The sequence below is a fragment of the Scyliorhinus torazame genome, chromosome 18 (genome assembly GCF_047496885.1).
Source record: "Scyliorhinus torazame isolate Kashiwa2021f chromosome 18, sScyTor2.1, whole genome shotgun sequence".
NCBI classification, from domain to species: domain Eukaryota; kingdom Metazoa; phylum Chordata; class Chondrichthyes; order Carcharhiniformes; family Scyliorhinidae; genus Scyliorhinus; species Scyliorhinus torazame.
This window is the reverse complement of record NC_092724.1, coordinates 158679535-158702092: the sequence shown is the minus strand read 5'-3', so window position 1 is coordinate 158702092 and position 22558 is coordinate 158679535. Positions and strand designations below refer to the sequence as shown.

The following is a 22558-nucleotide window of genomic DNA, read 5'->3' as shown; positions in this document are numbered from 1 at the left end:
CTCCTGTGATCTTTCCACCCACCATCTGCTCTTTAGGTCGTGGGGCCTTTGCTGAACCTCGGCCTTCAGTTGCCTGTAAGCTTGTTTCCTCTCACTCGGGTTTTGGTGGAGCTGCCAGTTCAGGAACGCCGTGCGTTTGTGGTCAAGGAGATTCTGGATCTCCTGATCACTCTCGTCAAACCAGTTTTGGTGTTTTCTGGTCGAGAGCCAGAGCATCTCCCCGCAGGTGCTGACTATGGTGGCTTTTAAGGCGGACCAGGCGCTTAGACGTTCTGCGACTCTGGCATGTTCTCGTCGCCAGATTAGCTGTGAGGTGCTGACTGAGCAGCTCTTTCTTCTCAGGGTCTTTGAGTCCAGCGATATTGAATCTCCTGCGACAGTTTTTTCTGCCTCTGTCGGTTTGGGCAGAGATGGAGATGGCCAAGCGGATTAGTTGGTAGTCAGTCCAGCAGCCACTCTCTCTGGGCATGGCATGGTGATGCGGACATCTTTGCAGTCCCTTGCCCGGATGATGATATAGTCTATTAGGTGTCTATTAGGAGTGGGATTGTTGCCACAACGTCCTCTGCTTGTCCCTCTGGAAGAAGAGGGTGTTTGTGATGATCAGGTTATGTTCCAAACATTTTTTCAGGAAGAGGAGTCTGTTGATGTGAGCTAACCCCAGGCTTTTAACCCTTAAATTGCCCAATACTTAGAATCCAATATTCCTATAGTCTTCCAGTCGTCACAAATGCCAAGGAAGTTGTGTTCATAACATGGTCAAACCAAGTATCAATTTCTAAATCCTTCCAACACATACTTAATGCAGGCGGTAAGAGTGGGAGAGATTCCTGCTAAGTCATGTGATGGAAAGAAATTGGAGCCTCAACCATCACGATCCCCAGCTCCAGATTAACATGGATGAAAAAATTGCTGTTTCCTTGCAAAGTCAGACTCTTTGGGAGATTGCTTGGCTCAGTTCTCTGGACCGGCTGGTGTCGATCAGATTGGTGCCAACAGCATAGGGTTTGATTCCCATCCCAGCTGGGGTGGATTTGGGACCTGGCTTCTTGCCCTACCCAAGGGGTCATGGTGCTGTGGGTCAAATCTGCCTTCAGGCACAGAACTCAAGAAAAAGAAATATGGAGACTAAAACTGTGCACAGCATTGCAGGCGTGTTCTCGCCAAAGCCCTGTACAATTGTTCCTGTAATTCATTCCTGTAATCCATTTCCCTTACAACATAGGCCAAGATGTCATTCAGCTTCCCAATTGCATGCTGTGCCTGCATGCTAACTTTCTATGTTTCTTGTACGAGTACATTCAAATCCCTCTGCAACAATAACATTTGTAAGTTTGATGCTTTTTAAAAACTATTCTGCTTTTCTATCCTTGTGACCGAAGTGAATAACTTCCCCCTCACACATTCTCATCTAATTTTATATTGTCAGCAAACGTAAATGCATTACTCTCTATCTTTGTCAAAGTCAGATTGGAGATGGCTGGGGCACTAGCACTGAACCTTGTGGCATTTAATCATAGCCTATCAACTTGAAAATGCCCCCTTTGCTTTCTGCCCATTAAGTAATAGAGTCATAGATAGAGTCAAAGATGTTTACCGCATGGAAACAGGCCCTTCGGCCCAGCTTGTCCATGCTGCCCAGTTTCTATCACTAAGCTAGTCCCACTTGCCCGCATTTGGCCCATATACCCGCCCTGCCCATGTAACTGTCTAACTGCTTTTTAAAGGAAAAAATTGTACCCGCCTCTACCACTGCCTCTGGCAGCTCGTTCCAGATGCTCACCACCCTCTGTGTAAAAGAATTTTCCCTCTGGTCTCTTTTGTATCTATCCCCTCTCACCTTAAACCCTCTAGTTCTAGACTCTTCGACCTTTGGAAAAAGATGTTGACTATCTACCTTATCAATGCTCCTCATTATTTTATAGACCTCTATAAGATCACCCCTAAGCCTTCTACGCTCCAGGGAAAAAAGTCCTAGCCTCTCCTTATAACTCAGACCATCAAGTCATGGTAGCATCCTCGTAAATCTCTTCTGCACTCTTTCTAGTTTAACAATATCGACTTCCGATTGCGGCTATGCGGAGCTAAGCCGCACGATTCGGCAGCTCCCGCTATTACGGAATTTCGGGCTCATTGGAGGAGCCCCAACCGAATTTTTTTGAAGACAACCCGTGGGGAAGTGAAGAGAGAGGTCCCCCTCCAACTTTTATGGACCGGACCAGAAGTGCAACGGCCAAAAAAGCGGCATTGGAGCAGCGGGAGAAGCGAGGGGAAAAAAATCAAAATGGCGGCGGCCGGGGACAAAGGGGAGTGCGGGCCGGAGCGGCAGGAGTTCATCAAGCGCTGCTTCGAGGAGCTGCGCAAGGAGATGCTGGCGCCTATGCTGGCGGCAATTGAAGGACTAGGGATAACCCAGAAGGCCGACGAGGTGAAGATCCAGGAGGTACAGAAAAGGGTCAGTGAGAATGAGGACGAGCTCTTGGGCCTGGCGGTGAGAGTGGAGCGGCACGAGGCGCTACACAAGACGTGGGCAGGAAGACTCGAAGACCTGGAGAACAGATCGAGGAGAAAGAATCTGCGGATCCTGGGTCTCCCAGAAGGAGTGGAGGGGGCCGATGCCGGGGCATACGCAGGCATGATGATCGGGGTGATGATGGGCGCAGAGGCCCCTTCGAGGTCGCTGGAGCTGGACGGGGCACACCGGATGCTGGCGAGGAAGCCCAAGGTAAATGAGCCGCCAAGGGCGATGGTGGTGAGATTTCACCGGTTCACGGACAGAGCGAGGGTCCTGAAATGGGCCAAGAAGGAGCTGAGCAGTAAGTGGGGCAATGCAGAGATCCGAATATACCCGGACTGGAGCGCGGAGGTTGCAAAGCGGAGAGCGGGTTTCAACCGGGCCAAAGCGGTGCTGCACCGGAAAGGAGTGAAATTTGGAATGCTGCAGCCAGCGCGATTGTGGGTCACATACAAGGGCCAACACTATTACTTCGAAACGCCTGAAGAGGCATGGACCGTCATACAAACTGAAAAATTGGACTCTAACTGAGGGTTTGTGAGGGTGGGGGGGATGTTTGAGGTTTGATGTGTGATGGTTGTTGTATATAGGGGGTCAATCACGCGCAGGAAATGTTACACGGGCTGGGGGAGAGAGACAAGGCCGCGACAGGAGCTGCGCCAGAGGGGGCGGGGCAGGCTCTGGAAAGCGCGGGGTTTTTTCCCGTGCGTGGGAAGGGGAACGAAGGAATGTATATTGATTGGGAGACTCCCACACGGGGAGGTCAAAGGGATGGCGGGGGAAGCCGGGGTCAGCAGGCGTCAGCTGACTTATGGGGGGAGCAAAAAAGCTAGACAGGGGTCTAGCGGGGGGGAAGTGGGGGGGGGAAAAGGGTTGCTGCAGCACTGGCCGAAAGGGAATGGGACACAGAAGAGGTGGTCGGGACGGGGGTCCCCCGGCTGGGGGACTGGAGGGTGAGGGAGACGCGGACACGGGACTGGCCCAAGAAAGGAGATGGCTAGTCGGTGGGGGGCGGGGGGAGAGCCCCTCCAATCCGGCTGATAACGTGGAACGTGAGGGGCCAGAATGGGCCGGTGAAGAGGGCTCCAGTGTTCGCGCACTTAAAGGGACTGAAGGCGGACGTGGCCATGCTCCAAGAGACTCACCTGAAGGTGGCGGACCAGGTCAGGTTAAGAAGGGGATGGGTAGGACAGGTATTTCACTCGGGACTGGACGCGAAGAATAGAGGGGTGGCAATATTGGTGGGAAAGCGTGTGTCATTTGAGGCCAAGACTATCGTAGTGGATAATGGAGGGGGATATGTGATGGTGAGTGGTAGGTTGCAAGGGACGTGGGTGGTGTTGGTAAATGTATACGCCCCGAACTGGGATGATGCTGGATTCATGAAGCGCATGGTGGGGCGCATTCCGGACCTGGACGTAGGAGGCCTGATAATGGGAGGGGACTTCAATACAGTGCTGGACCCAGCACTGGACCGCTCCAGATCAAGGACTGGAAAGAGGCCGGCGGCGGCCAAGGTGCTTAGGGGTTTATGGATCAGATGGGGGGAGTGGACCCGTAGAGGTTTGCCAGGCCGCAGGCCAGGGAATTTTCTTTCTTCTCCCATGTGCACAAAGCCTACTCCCGGATAGATTTATTTGTTCTGGGCAGGGCGCTCATCCCGAGGGTGGAGGGGACGGAGTATTCGGCCATAGCCGTTTCGGATCACGCCCCACACTGGGTGGAACTGGGGCTGGGAGAGGAGAGGGACCAACGCCCGCTGTGGCGGCTGGATGTGGGACTGCTGGCAGATGAGGTGGTGTGTGGGAAGGTGAGGGGGTATATCGAAAGGTACTTGGAGGCCAACAACAACGGGGAGGTGCGGGTGGGGGTGGTATAGGAGGCGTTGAAGGCGGTGATCAGGGGAGAGCTAATCTCCATCAGGGCTCATAGAGAGAAGACAGAGGGAATGGAAAGGGAGAGTTTAGTGGGGGAGATCTTGCGAGTGGCCAGGTGATACGCAGAGGCCCCGGAGGAAAGATTACTTGGGGAAAGACGACGGCTCCAGACGGAGTTTGACCTGTTGACCACGGGGAAGGCGGAGGCACAGTGGAGGAAGGCGCAGGGGGCGACCTACGAGTATGGGGAAAAGGCTAGTCGGATGCTGGCACACCAGCTCCGTAAGAGGATGGCAGCAAGGGAAATAGGGGGAGTCAAAGTTGGAAGGCGAGCCACGGTTCGGAGTGCGACGAAAATAAACAAGGTATTCAAGGCCTTCTATGAAGAGCTGTACAGATCCCACCCCCAGCGGGGGAAGAGGGGATGAGACGATTCATGGACCAACTGAGATTCCCGAGGGTGGAGGAGCAAGAGGTGGCTGGTTTGGGGGCACCAATTGGGTTGGAGAAGCTGAGCAAGGGTTTGGGGAGTATGCAGGCGGGGAAGGCCCCGGGACCGGACCGGTTCCCGGTGGAGTTCTACAGGAAGTACGTAGACCAGTTGGCCCCGCTACTAGTGAGGACCTCTAATGAGGCAAGTGAGGAGGGGACCCTGCCCCCGACAATGTCGGAAGCGACAATTTCTTTGATCCTAAAGCAGGACAAGGACCCACTGCAATGTGGATCGTCAAAGGCCGATCTCGCTCCTCAATGTGGATGCTAAGTTGTTGGCAAAAGTGCTGGCCACGAGGATCGAGGACTGTGTCCCGGGGGTGATCCACGAGGACCAGACGGGATTCGTAAAGGGCAGGCAATTAAACACTAATGTGCGGTCGGAGGAGGGAGAGGCGGAGATAGTGGCAGCTATGGACGCGGAGAAGGCCTTTGACCGAGTAGAGTGGGAGTATCTCTGGGAGGTGCTGCGTAGGTTTGGGTTCAGGGGAGGGTTTATTAGCTGGGTTAAGCTCCTTTACAGAGCCCCGGTGGCGAGTGTGGTGACGAACCGGCGGAGGTCGGAGTACTTTCAGCTGTACCGAGGAACGAGGCAGGGGTGCCCCCTGTCCCCCCTGTTGTTTGCATTGGCGATCGAACCCTTGGCCATGTCAGTGAGGGAGTCTAATAAATGGAGGGGGGTGGTCCGCGGGGGAGAAGAGCATCAGGTGTCGCTATATGCGGATGACCTGTTGCTGTACGTGGCGGATCCAGTGGAGGGGATGGTGGAGGTCATGCAGACTCTGAGGGAGTTTGGGGAGTTTTTGGGCTATAAGCTCAATGTAGGGAAGAGTGAGCTCTTTGCATTACAGGCAGGGGACCAAGAAAGAGGGATAGGGGACCTACCGCTGAGGCGGGCGGAGGGGTTTTTTCGGTATCTGGGGATCCAGATAGCCAGGAGTTGGGGGGCCCTACATAAACTGAATCTGACGAGGTTGGTGGAGCAAATGGAGGAGGACTTCAAAAGATGGGACATGTTACCGCTCTCGCTGGCGGGTAGAGTGCAGTCGGTCAAAATGGTGGTCCTTCCGAGGTTTCTGTTTGTGTTTCAGTGCCTTCCCATCGTGATCACCAAGGCCTTTTTCAAGAGAGTAGATAGGAGTATAATGGGGCTTGTGTGGCGAATAGGACCCCGAGGGTAAGGACAGGGTTCCTGGAACCAAGTAGGGACCGAGGAGGGTTGGCGCTGCCAAACCTGGGGAGCTACTACTGGGCAGCAAATGTGGCGATGATCCGCAAGTGGGTGATGGAGGGAGAGGGGGCGGCATGGAAGAGGATGGAGATGGCGTCCTGTAAAGGAACGAGCCTGGGGGCGTTGGTGACGGCACCGCTGCCGCTCTCGCCGACAAGGTACACCACGAGTCCGGTGGTGGCTGCAACGCTAAGGATCTGGGGTCAGTGGAGACGGCACAGGGGTGCAATGGGAGCCTCAGTGTGGTCCCCGATCAGGGGTAACCACCGGTTTGTCCCAGGGAAGATGGACGGGGGGTTCCAGAGCTGGCATCGGGCGGGGATTAGAAGAATGGGGGACCTGTTCATTGACGGGACGTTTGCGAGCCTAGGGGCACTGGAGGAGAAGTTTGAGATAACCCCGGGAAATGCTTTTAGATATATGCAGGTGAGGGCGTTTGTGAGGCGACAGGTGAGGGAATTCCCGTTGCTCCCGGTACAAGAAATTCAAGATAGGGTGATCTCGGGTGTATGGGTCGGGGAGGGCAAGGTGTCGGAAATACACCAGGAGTTGAAAGAAGAGGGGTAGAGGAGCTGAAGGGTAAATGGGAGGAGGAGCTGGGGGAGGGGATTGAGGAAGGTCTGTGGGCTGATGCCCTAGGTAGGGTTAATTCCTCCTCCTCGTGTGCCAGGCTCAGCCTGATACAATTTAAGGTGGTCCACAGAGCGCACTTGACGGGGGCGAGGTTGAGTAGGTTCTTTGGGGTAGAGGACAGATGTGGAAGGTGCTCAGGGAGCCCGGCGAACCATGTCCATATGTTTTGGTCATGCCCGGCACTGGAGGGGTTCTGGAGAGGAGTGGCGGGAGCAATATCTCAGGTGGTGAAAGTCCGGGTCAAGCCAAGCTGGGGGCTAGCTATATTTGGAGTAGTGGACGAACCGGGAGTGCAGGAGGCGAAAGAGGCCGGCATTCTGGCCTTTGCGTCCCTAGTAACCCGGCGAAGGATCTTGCTAATGTGGAAGGGGGCGAAGCCCCCCAGCCTGGAGGCCTGGATAAACGACATGGCTGGGTTCATAAAGCTGGAGAGGATTAAGTTTGCCTTGAGAGGGTCTGCGCAGGGGTTCTACAGGCGGTGGCAACCGTTCCTAGACTATCTCGTGGAGCGTTAGAGGAAGGTCGGTCAGCAGCAGCAGCAACCCATGGGCGGGGGGGGGACGTCCTGGGAAGGGGGGGGGGGGGAAATGGGGGATTGCTTGGGGGGGGGGGGTGGATGAGCAAGAGACAACATGAAGGGCTGGGGAAACTGGCACGTGCGGGAGAGAGCCAGTGTACAAAGCTATGTAAATATACAATTTTGCCATGTATATATCTTGCTCAGTGCAATTCCTTGTTATTTTGTTACGGGCGGGGGGGGTTATTGCTTGTAAGGGAGAAAAATTGTGTTTAAAAAACTTTAATAAATAAATTTTTTAATAAACAATATCATTCCAATAATAGGGTGGCCAGAACTGAACACAGTATTCCGTGTGTGGTATTACTAATGTCTTGTCCAACTTCAACAAGACGTCCCAATTCCTGTACTCTAACCCAGCAGTGTTGATGCCAATTGTTACACCCCAACTGGTTGACACCAACGAAACACCAGTGCAAAACTGGTCAGTCTACACAATGCACTGCGTTTACACATTAAGCTCTAAGGAGATGCCGCACGTCTGTGGAAGTTAACTCAGCTCTCCGGTTGTCTTGTTGATTCTTCCCAAACTGTTCAGCAGCTGCTATATCATCAGTAATATTTTTCTTAACAAATAATCAAAAACGTGTTTCTGGTACAAAAGGCCCTTGTAATTGCTAGTTTATGGGAAGCAGCAGCTTTGTGAAAAAATGTTTGTGGGGCGGCACTACAGCCGCACATCGCCAAGGACCAGGGTACAATTCCGGCCTTGGGTCACTGTCTGTCTATATACACAGTTTGAAAACAATTAATTCGATATAATTTTAAACGGCTCCTGATCACTAAATCAATAATGGTCCACTGCAGTTCATCCATTGAGAAAGATTTAACCCAGTGTTAAATAGGTCCCAGGCAATATGATGAAGAATGAAACTACACACCAATCTTTTTCCTTTATAATTGGTTTATTTACACAATGCTACATTCTATACGCCTGTCATCTACCTACTAACCCCAGTGTCCCAGCCATCTCTCTTTATAAATCCTCAAGGGACATCTATGCATCTCAAAAATATATTAACATATCATGAGCACCGAGCATCCAAATGCTCTTTAAATTATTATCCATTACCCAACTGTAGTGTATGTAATATGATATCTTTAGATGCATCTGGGTGGATGATTAAACTTAGTTTACAACATGTATACAAAATGCTTACGTTCACAGGATCGTTGCTGATCACTCCATGTTCCATCATGTAGACAGGTGCTGTGGTTTAACCCCTTAAGAATGTATCTGAACAAATAAAGTTAGGATTACCAACAGTGTTAAACAAAACAAGAGGGAACAATTAGCATTCTGCAATTCATTGCAAAACTTAAGCCACTTAAGTTTCAATTTTAACATTCTCACCAATAGAAACCTTCAGAAATACAACTGTGGAGAAAGCGGGTCTGAGGCCCGAATTTGCAACTCTAGTCCCCTACCCTACTGAATTTCCAATCTCATGGCATTGTGCGGAAATTTGCAGTGGGGGTCAACCATTCTTCTCAAGTAAGGGAGGTAGAAAATTGGGTCATCACTGAACAGCCCCTGCACACCTCCTAGTAAGAAGGGCAAGGGAACCCCCCCCCCCCCCTCTCAATCACAGTTTGTACATGAAGCAGTGAGAAAGAAATGTAGAAGATAATATTAGAAAGCAGGTATGGCTTCCTTAGGGCATAAAATAACTTAACAGCAGGGTCAATCCCTACCATTAGTCCTGTGTGGGTGTATTTTCTTGTTGCTATTCACATTTACCAACCCATTCTTCTTCAGTTCCGAGGGAACATGACAGTAATGTGCGCCAGCACTGATATACGAGAAACTATACCTCATTCATTGTGTTGACATTGTACTAAATATTCCTTTCTAGGATAGAATTTTTAATAAAGTTCAGACTCGATAAAATTATTTTGCCAATAAATTACAACACCTACGACAAACCTTTGATACACTGGAATAAAAATAGCCAGCTTCTACGTCTTTGGGGCAAAACCATTTACTGAGTAATCGAATCTATCAAAAGTAATAGTAAACAATATTTCAATAAAATACAGACAATGAGATTCCCTGTGCAATATATCCCAATATTACTGCCACTTCAATCAAAAGGTGCGACTGATGAATGTGACATGCCCAAAAAGAAACTCGAATTGAATAAAATTAAGCGATGAAATAAAGCAGATTGGAATATGCTCTGTGATATATCTTCTTACCATTACGGACTTCTTCATAAGTTTCATTGCCTTGGAAGACATTTTTATGTTTTCTTCTGCATTGATAAGACAGAACTAATCTAAAGCGTGGGGGTTGTCGGAGATGTGAAATAGATGCAAGATATATTTGCCAATTATGTTTCAGTACATAAGCTGTACATTGAAAACAGATAATTGGGCAATATCTTGACTTATATATAAAAACAATTTTCCTGTCGGGAGCACTCAGGATTGCGGATTCTCCAAAGACAGGAAATGAGACAAAGAAAGTTGATTCCGGCAGCCATGAGCTGAGCGACCACACGAAAGATGGCTTTCTCTTGGGACCTTCTTCCCTGGCCCTTTTAACCTGTCAAACAGAGACAAAAACAAAAAACAAACTCACACCTAACCTCACCCCCAACTAACAAACAACCTACCAAAATGCCATTGAACCAGCCGCGGAGCTGGAAAAATTGTCAAAGTGGAGAAAGGATCCCCTGTGGTTGTTCCCCTTAGTAACAAGTATACCGCTTTGGATACTGTTGGGGGGACGGGGGACGGGGGACGGGGGGGGGGGGGACTTACAGGGGTAAGCCATGGGGTTCAGGTCTCTGGCACAGAGTCTGTCCCTGTTGCTCAGAAAGGAAGGGGGGAGAGGAGTAGAGCATTAGCCATTAGAGACTCCATAGTTAGAGGGATAGATAGGAGATTCTGTGGGAACGAGAGAGACTCGCGGTTGGTGTGTTGCCTCCCAGGTGCCAGGGTCCGTGATGTCTCGGATCGTGTTTTCGGGATCCTTATGGGGGAGGGGGAGCAGCCCCAAATCGTGGTCCACATAAGTACCAACAACATAGGTAAGAAAAAGGATAGGGATGTAAGGCAGGAATTCAGGGAGCTAGGGTGGAAACTTAGATCTAGGACAAACAGAGTTATTATCTCTGGGTTGTTACCCGTGCCACGTGATAGCGAGACGAGGAAAAGGGAGAGAGAGCAGTTGAACACGTGGCTACAGGGATGGTGCAGGAGGGAGGGTTTCAGATTCCTGGATAATTGGGGCTCATTCTGGGGTAGGTGGGACCTCTACAAACGGGATGGTCTACACCTGGACCAGAGGGATACCAATATCCTGGGGGGGATTTTTGCTAATGCTCTTCGGGAAGGTTTAAACTATTTCAGCAGGGGAGTGGGAACCTGAATTGTAGCTCCAGTGCACAGGAGGTTGAGAGTAGTGAGGTCATGAGTAAAGTTTCAAAGTTGCAGGAGTGTACCGGCAGACAGGAAAGTGGTTTAAAGTGTGTCTACTTCAATGCCAGGAGCATCCGGAATAAGGTGGGTGAACTTGCGGCATGGGTTGGTACCTGGGACTTCGATGTTGTGGCTATCTCGGAGACATGGATAGAGCAGGGACAGGAATGGTTGTTGCAGGTGCCGGGGTTTAGATATTTCAGTAAGCTCAGGGAAGGTGGTAAAAGAGGGGGAGGGGTGGCATTGTTAGTCAAGGACAGTATTACGGTGGCAGAAAGGACGTTTGATGAGGACTCGTCTACTTAGGTAGTATGGGCTGAAGTTAGAAACAGGAAAGGTGAGGTCACCCTGTTAGGGGTTTTCTATAGGCCTCCGAAAAGTTCCAGAGATGTGGAGGAAAGGATTGCAAAGATGATTCTGGATAGGAGCGAAAGTAACAGGGTAGTTGTTATGGGGGACTTTAACTTTCCAAATATTGACTGGAAACGTTATAGTTCAAGAACTTTAGATGGGTCCGATTTTGTCCAATGTGTGCAGGAGGGTTTCCTTTTTTAAAAAAATATGTTTATTAAGAATTTTTAACAGAATTTTCGACCATATAAACAAACCACCCCGCCCCCCCCCCCCAAACAAAAAAGAAGAAAAAACTCGCATAGCAAGACATAAACATGGCAAATCAATGTGACACACAACTTTGTACATTGGATTCCTCCCGTACACATCAGTTTCCCGGATAGTCTATGTATTTTCTGGCTCAGATGCCCCCCCCCGAAGAACCCCCCCTTCCCTATCCCTCCCTCTTTCCCCCCCCCCCCCAGAAAGAGATTACCCCCCCCCCCCCTGGGTTGCTGCTGCTGTCGACCGAACTCCGTCTAACGCTCCACGAGATGGTCTAGGAACGGTTGCCACCGCCTGGAGAACCCCTGCACAGATCCTCTCAAGGCAAACTTTATCCTCTCCAACTTAAGAAACCCAGCCATATCATTTATCCAGGACTCCAGGCTGGGGGGCTTTGCATCTTTCCACACTAACAAGATCCTTCGCCGGGCTACCAGGGACGCAAAGGCCAGAATACCGGCCTCTTTCGCCTCCTGCACTCCCGGCTCGTCCGCTACTCCAAATAGTGCTAGCCCCCAACTTGGCTTGACCTGGACTTTCACCACCTTAGATATCGTTCTCGCAACTCCCCTCCAGAACCCATCCAGTGCCGGGCACGACCAAAACATATGGGCATGGTTCGCCGGGCTTCCTGAGCACCTCCCACATCTGTCCTCCACCCCAAAGAATCTACTCAGCCTCGCCCCCGTCATATGCGCTCTGTATCAGCCTTAAATTGTATCAGGCTAAGCCTGGCACACGAGGAAGAGGAATTAACCCTACTTAGGGCATCAGCCCACAGACCCTCCTCAATCTCCTCCCCCAGCTCCTCTTCCCATTTACCCTTCAGCTCCTCCACCAGAACCTCCCCCTCTTTTTTCATCTCCTGGTATATCGCCGACACCTTGCCCTCTCCGACCCATACACCCGAAATCACCCTGTCTTTAATCCCCTGTGCCGGGAGCAGCGGGAATTCCCTCACCTGCCGCCTCACAAATGCCCTCACTTGCATGTACTTGAAGGCATTTCCCGGGGGTAGTCCAAATTTCTCCTCCAGCGCCCCTAAGCTCGCAAACGTCCCATCGATGAACAGGTCCCCCATTCTTCTAATCCCTGCCTGATGCCAGCTCTGAAACCCCCCGTCCATCCTTCCTGGGACAAACCGGTGGTTATCTCTGATCGGGGACCACACCGAGGCTCCCATCGCACCCCTGTGTCGTCTCCACTGCCCCCAGATCTTTAGCGTTGCCGCCACCACCGGATTCGTGGTGTACCTTGTCGGCGAGAGCGGCAGCGGTGCCGTCACCAGCGCCCCCAGGCTCGACAGGATGCCATCTCCAGTCTCTTCCATGCTGCCCCCTCTCCCTCCATCACCCACTTACGGATCATCGCCACATTGGCTGCCCAGTAGTAGCCACTCAGATTCGGCAACGCCAGCCCTCCTTTATCTTTGCTATGCTGCAGGAACCCCCTCCTTACCCTCGGGGTCTTACCCGCCCACACAAATCCCATAATGCTCCTGCTTACCCTCTGAAAGAAGGCCTTCGTAATCACAATTGGGAGGCATTGGAATACAAAAAGAAATCTCGGGAGGACAACCATTTTAATCGACTGTACCCTACCCGCTAGCAAGAGTGGCAACATGTCCCACCTTTTAAAGTCCTGCTCCACCAGCCGCGTCAAATTAAGTTTGTGCAGTGCCCCCCAGCTCCTAGCTACCTGAATCCCCAAGTATCGAAAGCTCCTTTCCGCCCTCCTCAACGGTAGGTCGGCTATCCCTCTTCCCTGGTCCCCCGGATGTATCACAAAGAGCTTGCGCTTTCCCACATTGAGCTTATAGCCCGAGAAGTCTCCAAACTCCCTTAGGGTCTGCATGACCTCACCCATCCCCTCCACTGGATCCGCCACATACAGCAACAGGTCATCTGCGTTCAGCGATACTCGATGCTCCTCTCCCCCTCGGACCAACCCCTCCATTTCCCCGACTCCCTTAACGCCATGGCCAGAGGTTCAATTGCCAATGCAAACAACAGTGGGGCAGGGGGCACCCCTGCCTCGTCCCTCGGTACAGCCGGAAATACTCCGACCTCCGCCGGTTCGTGACCACACTCGCCAACGGGGCTTTATACAGGAGCTTAACCCAACTAATCAACCCTCCCCCGAACACAAACCTCCTCAACATTTCCCAGAGATACTCCCACTCTACCCGATCAAAGGCCTTCTCCGCGTCCATGGCTGCCACTATCTCCGCCTCTCCCTCCACCGATGGCATCATAATCACATTCAGCAGCCTCCGCACATTGGTATTTAGCTGCCTGCCCTTTACAACCCCCGTCTGGTCCTCATGAATCACCCCCGGGATACAGTCCTCAATCCTCGTAGCTAACACTTTTGCCAGCAACTTGGTATCTACGTTGAGGAGCGAGATCGGCCTATATGACCCACATTGCAGTGGGTCCTTATCCCGCTTCAGGATCAAAGAGATCGTCGCCTCCGACATTGTCGGGGGCAGGGTCCCCCCCTCCCTTGCCTCATTGAAAGTCCTTACCAGCAACGGGGCTAACAGGTCTACATACTTTCGATAGAACTCCACCGGGAACCCATCCGGTCCCGGGGCCTTCCCTGCCTGCATGCTCCCCAGTCCTGTAACCAACTCCTCTACCCCAATTGGCGCCCCCAAACCAGCCACCTCCTGCTCCTCCACCCTCGAGAACCTCAGTTGGTCCAAGAATCGTCGCATCCCCTCTTTTCCCCCTGGGGGCTGGGACCTATACAGCTCCTCGTAGAAGGCCTTGAATGCCTCATTCACTTTCACCGCACTCCGCACCGTAGTTCCCCTTCCATCCTTGACTCCACCTATTTCTCTCTCTGCTATCCTCTTACGGAGCTGATGTGCCAGCATCCGGCTTGCCTTCTCCCCATATTCATATATCGCCCCCTGTGCTTTCCTCCACTGTGCCTCTGCCTTCCCTGTGGTCAACAGGTCGAACTCCGCCTGGAGACTTCGCCTCTCCCTGAGTAGTCCCTCGTCAGGGGCCTCTGCATACCTCCTGTCCACCCTTAAAATCTCCCCCACTAACCTCTCCCTTTCCCTGCCCTCTCGCTTCTCCCTATGAGCCCTGATGGAGATTAACTCTCCCCTGACCACCGCCTTCAGCGCCTCCCATACTACTCCCACCTGCACCTCCCCGTTGTCGTTGGCCTCCAGATACCTTTCGATGCACCCCCTCACCCTCCCACACACCACCTCATCTGCCAACAGTCCCACATCCAACCTCCACAACGGCCGTTGGTCCCTCTCCTCCCCCAGCTCTAGCTCCACCCAGTGCGGGGCGTGGTCTGAAATGGCTATGGCCGAATACTCCGTTCCCTCTACTTTCGGGATCAATGCCCTGCCCAGAACAAAAAAATCTATCCGGGAGTAGGCCTTGTGTACATGGGAGAAAAAAAAAAATTCTCTGGCCAAAGGCCTGGCAAATCTCCACAGATCTACTCCCCCCATCTGGTCCATAAACCCCCTGAGCACCTTGGCCGCAGCCGGCCTCTTTCCGGTCCTGGATCTGGAGCGATCCAGTGCTGGGTCCAGCACCGTGTAGAAGTCCCCCCCCCATTATCAAGCTTCCTACCTCCAAGTCCGGGATGCGCCCCAACATCCGTTTCATGAATCCAACGTTGTCCCAGTTCGGGGCATATACATTCACCAGTACCACCTCCGTCCCCTGCAACCTACCACTCACCATCACGTACCGGCCTCCGTTATCCACCACTATGTTCTTGGCCTCAAACGACACCCGCTTCCCCACCAGTATTGCCACCCCTCTATTCTTCGCATCCAGCCCCAAATGGAACACCTGTCCTACCCATCCCTTTCTTAACCTGACCTGTTATGCCACCTTCAGATGTGCCTCCTGAAGCATGACCACGTCTGCCTTCAGTCCCTTTAAGTGCGCGAACACTCGGGCCCTCTTAATCGGCCCATTTAAGCCTCTCACATTCCATGTGATCAGCCAGATTGGGGGGCTACCCCCCCACCCTGCCGACTAGCCAGCTCCTATTTTAGGCCAGTCCCGTGCCCGCGTCTCCCGCACCCTCTAGTCCCCCAGACGGGGAGCCCCCGCCCCGACCACCTCTTCCATTTTCAGTTCCCCCTCGGCCATTGCAGCAGCAACCCAATTGTCCCCCCCTCTTCCCCCCTCCCCACCCCCCCCTCCCCGCTAGATCCAAATCTAGCTCTTTTGCTCCCCCCATAATACTTCCGTAAGTCAGCTGACTCCTGCTGACCCCGGGTCCCCCCGCCTACCCGTTGACCCCCCCGCGTGTGGAAATCCCTCCTCATCCTTGTGCTCCTCCCTCCCCCCCTCCCTAGCGCGGGAAAAAGCCGGCGCTTTCCCAAGCCAGCCCCGCCCCCTGTGGCGCAGCTCCTGTTGCGGCCTTATCCTAATTCCCCCAACTCCGAGACTCACCTCCCTCCAGTACCGACGCCCACATTCCCCACTGTCCCCCCATCAAAAACTCTGCCCCCACCCCCATTCATTGTCCCATCCGTGAAACATTCTTTACCCATATTTACAACCCTGTATACAATCAACATCTCCCCCACTACCACAGCCCCTCAGTTCGAGTCCAATTTTTCCGTTTGGATAAAGGTCCAAGCCTCTTCTGGCGTTTCTAAATAGTGGTGTCGGTCCTGGTACGTGACCCACAGTCGCGCTGGCTGCAGCATTCCGAATCTCACCCTCTTTTTATGCAGCACCGCCTTGGCCCGATTGAAGCCAGCTCTCCTTTTTGCCACCTCCACGCTCCAGTCCTGATAAACTCGGATCACCGCATTCTCCCATCTACTGCTCCGCTCCTTCTTGGCCCATCTCAGGACACTCTCTCTGTCCGCGAAACGATGGAACCTCGCCACTATCGCCCTTGGCGGCTCACCAGCCTTGGGTCTCCTCGCCAGGACCCGGTGAGCCCCTTCCAGCTCCAGGGGGCTCGGAGAGGCCTCCGCACCCATCAGCGAATGGAGCATCGTACTCACATACGCCCCGGCATCAGCTCCTTCCACTCCTTCGGGGAGACCCAGAATCCGGAGATTCTTCCTCCTCGACCTGTTCTCCAGGACTTCGAATCTCTCGGCCCACCGCTTGTGCAGCGCCTCGTGAGCCTCCATTTACACCGCCAGGCCCAAGATCTCGTCCTCGTTCTCATTGGTTTTTTCCCTCACCTCTCGGAACTATACTGCCTGGGCATTCTGGGTCGCCTTCAGCCCCTCGATCGCCAACAGCATTGGCGCCGGCACCTCCTTTTTAAACTCCTCCACGCAGCGCCTGAGAAACTCCTGCTGGTCCGGCCCCCATGCTGCTCAATCACAGGAGGGTTTCCTGATGCAGTTTGTAGATAGGCCAACGAGAGGCGAGGCGATATTGGATTTGGTACTGGGTGATGAACCAGGACAGGTGTTAGATTTGGAGGTAGGTGAGCACTTTGGTGATAGTGACCACAATTCGATTACGTTTACTTTAGTGATGGAAAGGGATAGGTATATACCGCAGGGCAAGAGTTATATCTGGAGGAAAGGCAATTATAATGCGATGAGGCAAGACTTAGGATGCGTTGGATGGCGAGGAAAACTGCAGGGGATGGGCACAATGGAAATATGGAGCTTGTTCAAGGAACTTGATAAGTATGTACCTGTCAGGCAGGGAGGATGTGGTTGAGTGAGGGAACTGTGGTTTACTAAAGCAGTTGAAACACTTGTCAAGAGGAAGAAGGAGGCTTATGTAAAGATGAGACATGAAGGTTCAGTTAGGGCACTCGAGAGTTACAAGTTAGCTAGGAAGGACCTAAAGAGAGAGCTAAGAAGAGCCAGGAGGGGGCATAAGAAGTCTTTGGCAGGTAGGATCAAGGATAACCCTAAAGCTTTCTATAGATATGTCAGGAATAAAAGAATGACTAGGGTAAGAGTCGGGCCCGTCAACGACAGTAGTGGGAAGTTGTGCGTGGAGTCCGAGGAGATGGGAGAGGTGCTAAATGAATATTTTTCGTCAGTATTCACACAGCAAAAGGACCATGTTGTTGAGGAGAATACTGAGATACACTCTACTAGACTAGAAGGGCTTGAGGTTCATAAGGAGGAAGTGTTAGCAATTCTGGAAAGTGTGAAAATAGATAAGTCCCCTGGGTCGGATGGGATTTATCCTAGGATTCTCTGGGAAGCTAGGGAGGAGATTGCTGAGCCTTTGGCTTTGATCTTTAAGTCATCTTTGTCTACAGGAATAGTGCCAGAAGACTGGAGGATAGCAAATGTTGTCCCCTTGTTCAAGAAGGGGAGTAGAGACAACCCCGGTAACTATAGACCAGTGATCCTTACTTCTGTTGTGGGCAAAGTCTTGGAAAGGCTTATAAGAGATAGGATGTATTATCATCTGGAGAGGAATAATTTGATTAGAGATAGTCAACACAGTTTTGTGAAGGGTAGGTCATGCCTCACAAACCTTATTGAGTTCTTTGAGAAGGTGATCAAACAGGTGGATGAGGGTAAAGCAGTTGATGTGGTGTTTATGGATTTCAATAAAGCATTTGATAAGGTTCCCCACGGTAGGCTATTGCAAAAAATACGGAGGCATGGGATTCAGGGTGATTTAGCAGTTTGGATCAGAAATTGGCTAGCTGGAAGAAGACAAAGGGTGGTGGTTGATGGGAAATGTTCAGACTGGAGTCCAGTTACTAGTGGTGTACCACAAGGATCTGTTTTGGGACCACTGCTGTTTGTCATTTTTATAAATGACCTGGAGGAGGGCGTAGAAGGATGGGTGAGTAAATTTGCAGATGACACAAAAGTCGGTGCAGTTATGGACAGTGCGGAAGGATGTTACAAGTTACAGAGGGACATAGATAAGCTGCAGCGCTGGGCTGAGAGGTGGCAAATGGAGTTTAATGCAGAAAAGTGTGAGGTGATTCATTTTCGAAGGAATAACAGGAAGACAGAGACTGGGCTAATGGTAAGATTCTTGGTGGTGTGGATGAGCAGAGAAAACTCAGTGTCCATGTACATATATCCCTGAAAGTTGCCACCCAGGTTGAGAGGGTTGTTAAGAAGGCGTATGGAATGTTAGCTTTTATTGGTAGAGGGATTGAGTTTCGGAGCCATGAGGTCATGTTGCAGCTGTACAAAACTCTGGTGCAGCCGCATTTGGAGTATTGTGTGCAATTCTGGCTGCCGCATTATAGGAAGGATGTGGAAGCATTGGAAAGGGTGCAGAGGAGATTTACCAAAATGTTGCCTGGTATGGAGGGAAGATCTTATGAGGAAAGGCTGAGGGACTTGAGGCTGTTTTCGTTAGAGAGAAGAAGGTTAAGAGGTGACTTAATTGAGGCATACAAGATGATCAGAGGACTAGATGGGGCGGACAGTGAGAGCCTTTTTCCTCGGATGGTGATGTCTAGCACGAGGAGACATAGCTTTAAATTGAGGGGAGATAGATATAGGACAGATGTCAGAGGTAGGTTCTTTACTCAGAGAGTAGTAAGGGTGTGGAATGCCCTGCCTGCAACAGTAGTGGACTCGCCAACACTAAGGGCATTCAAATGGTCATTGGATAGACGTATGGACAATAAGGGAATAGTGTAGGTGGGCTTTAGAGTGGTTTCACAGGTCGGCGCAACATCGAGGGCCGGAGGGCCTGTACTGCGCTGTAATGTTCTATGTTCTAAGACCCCCCACCTCAGTACGAGAGGATATGCAGGGTGAAGCAGAGCACAGCATGGCGGACCCAGCAGGGTCGCCAACACACACGCCGCACAACCGTCGATGGAGCAATTGATGGAGCTTCTCTCGATAAGAGCTCCAGAAATACAGGGACTCAATAAAAGAGGACCTTATGTCGGCCGTAAGGTCCGCTATAGAAACCGCACTGGCCCCCATTCAGGACATGATAGAAAGAATGGAGCAGAGGCAGAAGGCCCACGAAGCGACAGTGCGGGACCTGGAGAAAGAGCCCACCGACCAGGGTGAGGGAATCATCGCGCTTGAAGCTGAGGTAGCAAGGCTGGTAACAACCCAGAAAGCACTAAAAGGGAAAGTAGGCGATCAGGAGAACAGGTCCCATCGGCGGAACCTGAGAACTGTCAGGCTACCAGAGGGTGCAGAGGGCAGGAACCCGACAGAATTTGTTGCTAGGATGCTGGGGAAACTGGTTGGAGCGGAAGGCTTTGCCAAACCTCCAGAGGTGGGCCGGGCCCACGGATGGCTTCAGCAAAAGCCCAAGTCAGGAGATCAACTACGGGTGATAATCGTAAAACTGCACAAGTTTCAAGATAAAGAGGGGGTGCTTAATTGGTCGAGGAGTACACAGTCATATAGGTGTGAAGCACGCACAATCCACATCTACCAAGGTATTGGAGCCAACCTGGCCAAGTGCCGGGTGGAGTTTAATGGAGCCAAACAGAGGCACGAAGCAGAAATGCCCACTGTCCCTGCAATATTTGCCCTGGCAAATGAGCCATTGGCTACTGCCCTCAGGTTCTCGAAGGGGTGGAGGGGCAGCCAAAGGGAAAACAGAGAGTGCAGTTTCACTGTATGTAGATGACCTACTCCTCTATGTCTCAAACTCCTTAACCAGCATGGGAGGAATAACGGAACTCCTAAGAGAGTTCGGAGCCTTCTCGGGTCTCAACCTCAACCTGATCAAGAGTGAAATCTTCCCCGTGAACTCCCGGGGGAGGATTAGAGTCAGGGATGCTGCAGTTCAGGTTGGCCTGAACCAAATTCCGATACCTGGGGACCCAGACAGTCCATGACTGGACACGGATCCATAAGTGGAACCTGCCAAGTTTAGTGGAACAGGTAAAGAGAGACCTGCGGAGGGTTGATTCGTTCCCGCCCTCCCTGGTGGGAAGAGTGCAGATGATAAAAATGAACGTGCTGCCAAGATTCCTCTTCCTTTCAGACCCTGATCTTCATCCCCAAGGCCGTCTTCACCAAGGTAGATAAACTAATCATGGCATTTGTGTGGGTAGAAAAAAAAATCCAGGATCCTAAAAGCGTCTTGCAAAGGAGGAGGAATAAGGGGTGCCTGGCGCTGACAAACCTCCTATTCTACCACTGCGTGGCGAACTCAGAAAGGGTGTGACGGTGGGTAAAAGAGCCAGAGGCAGAATGGGTGCGAATGGCGGGGACCTCCCGTACGGGGACATACCTCCGAGCACTGGCTACGGCACCACTCCCATTTCTCCCAGCCAAGTACTCAAGAAACCCGGTGGTGGTGACCACGCCAAGGACTTGGAACCAGCTCAGGCAAAGGACTTGGAACTAGCTCAGGCCCATTTTAATCTTGGTGCAATGTCTGCGATGGCCCCCATCTGCAAGAACACAAATTCATTCCGGCGACAATAGACACCTCCTTAAAAATGTGGAGGCAGGACAAAGGGTACTGACAGTAGGGGACCTCGGGTGAGTAGCGTCCCTGGGGGAACTAACTGAAAAGCTCCAACTCTCAAAAGGGAATGAGCTTCGATACCTGCAACGGAGGAACTTCCTTCACAAGGAGACAGCAACGTTCCCCCGGGAACCCAGACACACCCTGCTGGACAGACTCCTAGCATCAGGAGAATTAGGGGACAGTAACTGTGCTGACACATACGGATAACTGCTAGAGGAGGTAAAGGCCCCAGTGGACGAGACACGGAAAAGTGCAAGGATGAGCTGGACATGGAGATAGGGGGAGGACTCTGGATCAAAGGGTGAACTCCACCTCCTCATGCGTTGTGCCGAAAGGTTAGGTGGGGTTGTTGGGTTACAGGGATAGGGTGAAGGTGTGAGCTTAGGTAGGGTGCTCTTTCAGGGGCCTGTGTAGACCCGATGGTCCGAATGGCCTCCTTCTGCACTGTAAATTCTATGATTCTATGAAAAAGGACTTGGGGATGACAAATGATGCAGAAGAAAAGGAAACCTTTCCAATATTACCATTCTTTTACTTGACTGCATTAATATTGGATTGCTGTTGGACAATCACTGAACAGTACTTACCCTTCATTGCAAATATAATGAACCTGTTTCCCATATATGAAATCGGTTGCATGCATTTCTCCATTTTCCACCAATTTTGGCACAGGACAAGATCTCGCTTTGAGAGAAAAATATTGAAATAAGAATTATTTTACAATAGTTTTTTTGCATAATGCCATTATTTAACACATGCAGAATAGTTAATCCCGCGATGTGAGTATGCAATTTAACCAAGCTGTACTGGCAATTGCCCATCATCATGCTAAAGATTTGTTTGAGCCATCAATGCTAATACATGTATTATATTAACTATCATCCTCAAAGACCACAAGGATGGCTTTTCTAAAGCTTGCTTAAAGGTACACTGTTGAAGCCAGAGAGTGGAAGCTAAGTCTTCTCATCTGGCTCATGTTAGACCTGAGAGTGAAACTGCTCAGAACTGTCAATATCAGGGAGATTTCACGAATTGAATTTCAGACCTACCGAGGGAGGAACACAGACAAAACAGATGTTCAACCATGTTGGGCTGTCTTTAACTTTAAAATGAACTTGCAAATTAGGTCACACTTTAAAGACACAAAGAGAGAGAATGGGCAGGTTAATTCAATCCTGACTTGTGTACCAAAAGTGAAAAAGTGTTCAAATTCCCAGCTCTAATTTGCATGTTTTAAAATGTGACCTAATTTGCATGTTCATTTTAAAGTTAAACACAACCCCACATGGTTGAAATCTGCTTTGTCTATGCTCCTCACTCAATCAGTCTGAAATATGTTTTTCGGATTGTATAAAATTAACAGCCTGAATTGCTGGGTCTTTCTGCAGTGCTCTGGGGCGAAATTCTCCCCCAACGGCGGGATGCCCGCCGACTGGCGCCAAAGCCGGCGCCAATCAGACGGGCATCGCGCCGGCAAAAAGGTGCGGAAGTCTCCGCATCTTTGGCGGCCTAGCCCCAACATTGAGGGGCTAGGCCGACACCGGAGGGATTTCCGCCCCGCCAGCTGGCGGAAATGGCGTTTGTTACCCCGCCAGCTGGCGCGGAAATGCGGCGCATGCGCGGGAGCGTCAGCGGCCGCTGTCAGTTTCCCAGCGCATGCGCGGGAGCGTCAGCGGCCGCTGTCAGTTTCCCGCGCATACGCAGTGGGGAGAGTCTCTTCCGCCTCCGCCATGGTGGAGGCCGTAGCGGAGGCGGAAGGGAAAGAGTGCCCCCACGGCA

At 51.5% G+C, this 22558-nt stretch overlaps 1 protein-coding gene across 1 annotated transcript in view; it reads right to left on the bottom strand.

Annotated features, from left to right (window-relative positions):
* LOC140395680 (beta-2-glycoprotein 1-like) overlaps positions 1-22558 on the bottom strand; it is a 51451-nt gene that overhangs the window by 16267 nt on the left and 12626 nt on the right. The window contains exons 3-4 of the mRNA XM_072483750.1: positions 21367-21463; positions 8486-8562 (exon numbers count right to left, since the gene is read on the bottom strand). Of these exons, the coding sequence (XP_072339851.1) occupies positions 8486-8562; positions 21367-21463 (174 nt within the window). The remainder of the gene's footprint in view (positions 1-8485; positions 8563-21366; positions 21464-22558) is intronic.